General features: G+C 29.1%; 1 protein-coding gene across 1 annotated transcript; it reads left to right on the top strand.

The window, feature by feature from the left end:
- The first annotated feature begins 308 nt into the window (after positions 1-308).
- LOC114258363 (bark storage protein A) lies at positions 309-5076 on the top strand. The gene is made up of 5 exons (XM_028198331.2): positions 309-717; positions 2460-2527; positions 2633-2788; positions 3609-3863; positions 4587-5076. Exons 1-5 carry the CDS (start codon positions 492-494, stop codon positions 4920-4922), a joined length of 1041 nt encoding a protein of 346 aa, XP_028054132.2. The 5' UTR covers positions 309-491; the 3' UTR covers positions 4923-5076.
- The last annotated feature ends 427 nt before the right edge of the window (positions 5077-5503 follow it).

The raw sequence follows: 5503 nt of genomic DNA, 5'->3' as shown, positions 1-5503 counted from the left end.
CTTCCATCTCAAAATAATAATCTCTTTTGAAAATTTAATTTCTTTTTATAATACACATTTTAAAAATATTAATTTTTCAAAATTACCTTTTAATAGTACATTTTTTTTTATAAATATCAATTGTCATAATTATACTTTTTGTATTATTAATGAATTTAAAAAAAAAGACAAAATAAGAAATTGATAGTATTTTAATAATTAATTTTTTTAAAAAAATTAATATTTTGAGATAATAAAAAATAAAATAAGATATTAATATTTTTGGTTGGTGGGTGTACAAATATTGACTACTTTACCAAGTTTTTTTCATAGAAATCAAAGCCTAATTAGATCCTAGCATTTGACTTTACCTATTGAGAGTACCATCGACACAAATCAAGTTGTATATTCTTCTTTATTAGTTTCACATTGATTAGATTCATAAATCTCTCTCCGTCTCCATCGTTAATGCTCTCCAAAGCTTTTGAGTTTTGAGAGAGAGAGAGATAGAAATGGATAGTCATATGAGCTTAACGTTGTTGGGGTGTCTTGTTCTTGTGTTAGGTTTTGTGAGTGGAACACGTGGTTTAATTTCTCACAATGTGATGAAAAAGATCAATGTAATAAACAAGGAAGGTCCGTACTTGGGCATTGTAGTGCCAAACAGCTTTGAGATGAGTCCTCTTCTCGAATCTCCTAGCTTTGTGGTTGATCAGAATCCCTACTTGGATTTTTCAGGTATTTATATATGATTATGTTGACCTTATAAAACTTTTACTTTGTGCTTTGTGCTTTGTTTTTTATTTTTAATTTCCACTTTTTTGGTTGATCACAAACATCACTACTTGGATTTTTCAGATGTTATATGATTATGTTGACCCCATGAAACTTTTACTTGGTGGTTTTTTTTTTTTTTTTTTTTGTTCTTTCCTCTCCTAATTTGTTTATATTTGAAAATCCATTAAAAACATTTCAAGTGTTATATATGATTATGTTGACCTCAAGAAACTTTACTTTGTGGTTTTATCATATTTGTTTATATTTGAAAATCCATTATTCTTCAAGCTTTTTCTTTTCTTTTCTTTTCTTTTTTTTTATTTAAATTTTCACTTTTGTGGTTGATCACAAGCTTCACTGCTTGGATTTTTCAGATATAAATGATATGTTGACCTCATGAAACTTTTACTTCGTGGGTTTTTTCTAATTTGTTTATATTTTAAAACTCATTTAAAGATCTGTAAGCCTTTTTTTTTTTCTTTTCATTTTTAATTTTCACTTTTGTGGTTGATCACAAGCTTCCCTATTTGGAATTTTCAGGAATTATAAGATGTGGTGACCTCATGAAACTTCTCCATTTTGGGTTCTAACTTATTTGTTTATATTTTAACATCCATGTAAAGTTCTTTAAACTTTGTTTATTTATTTATTTTTAATTTACCACTTTTGGCTAAAATTTGAAACATCACTCTGTTATTATCAAAAAGAGAAGCATCACATTATAAAGTCAGGAAAATTCCCCCTAGCATATATTAAATAAAATTTCAGAGCTGTTAATCACTGGTTGTGTTTCCATTTTTTGTTTCTTGTTTCTTGGAAAACATTCACACAAAAAATTAAAAAATATTTGCAAAATATTTTTAAAAAAATCAACCGAACTAGTTTAGTTTTGCCACCTGTGTGCACTTCTATCTAGAAGATCAGAAGTCAACCATTACTAAAGGCAAATATTGATAATTTATTCCCTATCACGCGCTCTTTGTTGTGTTGTTTATTTTATCTCCATTGTGGGACTCTTTGTTAAATTCGTTGTTAGGCTTTCTCATTATGATGCTCTTTGTTAGTATGTTTGTTGGATTTCTATAATTGTCGAATTATGATTGTACAGTTGTAATTTTTTTTCATATTTCTAATAGTTAGTTAGTTTATTTATTTTTGGTTTTCAGGAAACACACCTAAATGTGGTTTTTGCACTAAAACAAAAACAATGGGTAATTTCAAACTTTTCAGTGTTTTTGTTTTTGTTTCAAAACAAAAACACAAACGTGAAAAATACCAATTGTAAATTTCACAGTTTGTCCTAGAGTAATTAGATCACAATTTTCTTGCGAAGTACTAAAAATTTCACTTTCTTATACTTCCTTTGATGCATTTTTTAATCACTATAGTCATTTTCACATTCATTGGAATGGTATGCATGATTGCTCAAGATGAGTATTGGGAATGGCTTCCATTGGAATGGTATGCATGATTGTTTAAATTGTTAGAAAACACTTTCTTCAAATCAAATTATTGAAACATTCTACTTTAGCAAAATTTCTTAATTTAAGAAATCAAGAACAAACCATAAAATTATTGAAGTCTTTTTTTTTTTTTTTTTTTTGGGGGGGGGGGGGCGGTGGGTTGAAAGAATTGAGGATTTTACGATTTTGCTATTTCACAACACTTGTAATATTACAACATTCTCATCTTTGTTTTCACAGGAAGACGGTTTCGCATGGGATTTTTAGGAAAAGAAAAGGTCATTGTAGTCATGACTGGATTGGGCATGGTATGTCAAGTAACATAACACTCTTTATTTCGATTATTATCTTCTATAACACTACTTGTGTTGAAAGTTTGTTGAAATATTTGTTTGTTTTTGTTGTGATTGTAGCTTAATGCAGGCATAACTACTCAGTTACTATTAAGTTTGTTCAAGGTGAAAGGAATTGCGCACTTTGGGATTGCTGGAAATGCAAACCCTGAACTCCAGATCGGGGACGTTACCATCCCTCAATCTTGGGCTCATACCGGCCTTTGGAATTGGCAGGTACTAAAAAAATAAAAATTCATGAATTGTACTATTATTAATGCAATAAGTGTGGGAGAATAGTACTAGAATAGCTGATAAGTCCTTATGTTTTCTTAACCATTTTTTTTTTAATTTTTTGATCTTATTACAAAACTATAAAGATCAGTATGCAAAATTAAATTAGGAAGGAATGGCCTTTAAGGAAATTACCCTTATCTTTTCTTGTTGTTTCTAATTTTTTTTTCTAGGCTGCATTTGGAAAGTGACTTTTTTAGAGGAGGGGGGAATATAAATTTTTTTTTTATTTTTTTATAAAAAATAAAGTAAATAGGAAGGAATTGTTAACTTTTTGTATGAGTTAAAAATTTGTTAGCTTTTTAACCCTATTTTTCTAATGACTTTTTGACATTTTAACTAAAATAACCACTTACAAAACAACTCCTTAGTTCCTATAGTATGTTGCTGATTTTTTTTTTTTAAAAAAAAAAATCTTATTGTTTATTTTTTTTGTTTTTTTGACTTAAATTTTACTTTAGTCTCTATCATTTTAATCTAAACAATATTAACCTTAAACTTTAAGTTTAATATCAGTTTAATCATTATGTTCAAATTATTGTTGATTTTTGTACATGTACCCTAATGTGATCAAAATGTCTCAATGAATTTTAATATTCTATTTAAACAAAATGACCAAATTAAAACTTAACTTAAAATCTAAAATTAAAATTGAAACAATAGGCACCAACTCTAATTTACTTCTTTTTCTTTTTTTAAATGCATACAATAGCACATCAAATTAATGCACCAATTACTTCTTTTTTTTGAAAATTATGTACAGAGGTATGGAGATGGTCCTGAAGATGAATTGGCATTAGAAGCCAGTGGAGACTACACAAGGAAAGTTGGTTACATTAAAATTTCCGACTACAACAATGACATCAAAAATGGGAAATCATCATCGAATAACACTCTAAACAACATTTGGTATCAACCGGAAGAGACATTCCCAGTGAACGGAACTCCAGAAGTTCGGCAGCATGTCTTCTGGGTTCCAGTAGACAATCATTACTTTTCACTCGCAAAAAGACTCGAGGCAAGTTTAGTCCTCTCCAAATTTCAACTTTGTGGTTTGCCAGCTGCTTATCCATGCTTCTTTTTTTTTTTTTCCCTCTTCTTTGTCTTATAGTGATTTTTAAAAATACTTTATACATCGGTTTATGCTAGGTGAATCTAATTTTTTTTTTTTAAATGAAAAAAAAATTCATGGAAGACAAAACAAGTCAACCTTTTCAAGTTTTTCGATAAAATTTGTTATATTTTCATCTTTAGTGAATATTTTAAAAAAAAATATTTATTTTTAGGATCACTTAGTCTAAATAGATCTAAAAAAAGTTTTAAAAAAATAAAAATTGCCAGAGTTGAAAATAACTCACTAAAGAAGAACTCACTTCCTTTGGCATCAACCAATCCTACCGTTCAACAAAAACCAATATGAAATCCTAAAAAATTTTAAAAAGAAAATTGTAAGAAAACATTAAAATTTTCCGCTAAAAAGGAAAATAAGTCAAATTTTGTCCAAAAAACTTGGCTTATTTTTTTCAATTTTTTCTTTTAAAAATTTAACGATTATCTAGTCTAAATGGATTTAAAAGGTAAAATATTTTGACATAAAGTTGAAGAAAATTCACTACAGAAAAATAATAAATCTAAAAATAACCTAACTTATAAACTGCAACCTCAAATTTGATGCTCGCAAACTAAATAAAAAAATAATTCTCATCAAACAAAATTTGAGAAACTTGTTTTCTTTATGCAGGGTATGCAGTTGGGAAGATGTGTAAACTCTACTTGTTTGCCAAGAACACCGATTGTGACAAGGGTAACAAGGGGGATTAGTGCTAATGTTTTCGTCGATAACCGTTCTTATCGAGAATTTCTCTTCTCCAAATTTAATGCAACCGCCATCGACATGGAAAGTGCAGCGGTGGCACTAGTCTCCCACCAGCAGAAGAAGCCTTTCATTGCAATCCGAGCGCTGTCTGATTTAGCCGGTGGCGGTTCTTCTGTATCGAATGAAGCCGCTATCTTCGCCTCGTTGGCAGCTCAAAATGCAGTTGATGTTCTAGTTCAGTTCATTACTTTATTGTCTTAAAATTTATAGCTATCCTCTCTACTTTTTATATTTCTTTTAGTACTTAATGTTACACATGATCAATTTTCATCCAATAGGTCTATGGATATGGAATTCTTTTTCAGAAAAATACACAGATTGAATGTGGGATGAATGTAATGTTGTTTGCATTGCATTTTGTGCACTTTTTTTTTTTTTTTTGGATAACTTTATATGTTTGTAGCATTTTTTTTATTTTATTTTTTGATGTTTTTATGTTGTTAGATACAGATAATGCAGCAGATAAAAGGATCTAAACATACCTTATGTGATAGAATTCAAAATGAAGAATCTTGTGGGTAAACCACGTACTTCACAACCATGAATTGAGAACACCCAACAATGGAGTGATACCACAGTAATGGGAGAGAGCTAGAGAGAGAGTATCGGAAAAATTCATTCGTTATTTGATTCATCCTACATCCCATATACCGTATCAGATATATATAGGTCAGATTCTAACCATCTATTCATATCTCTTGATAAGATATGATAGATATAATATTGACATGGTGGGTTATCCGAATAGGATAGTTATGAAAATTCAAATTTAAATTACATTG

The sequence above is a fragment of the Camellia sinensis genome, chromosome 5 (genome assembly GCF_055761805.1).
Source record: "Camellia sinensis isolate YWXY chromosome 5, ASM5576180v1, whole genome shotgun sequence".
Taxonomy (NCBI): domain Eukaryota; kingdom Viridiplantae; phylum Streptophyta; class Magnoliopsida; order Ericales; family Theaceae; genus Camellia; species Camellia sinensis.
Note: the sequence above shows the minus strand (reverse complement) of the source record. Positions and strands in the feature narration are given on the sequence as shown.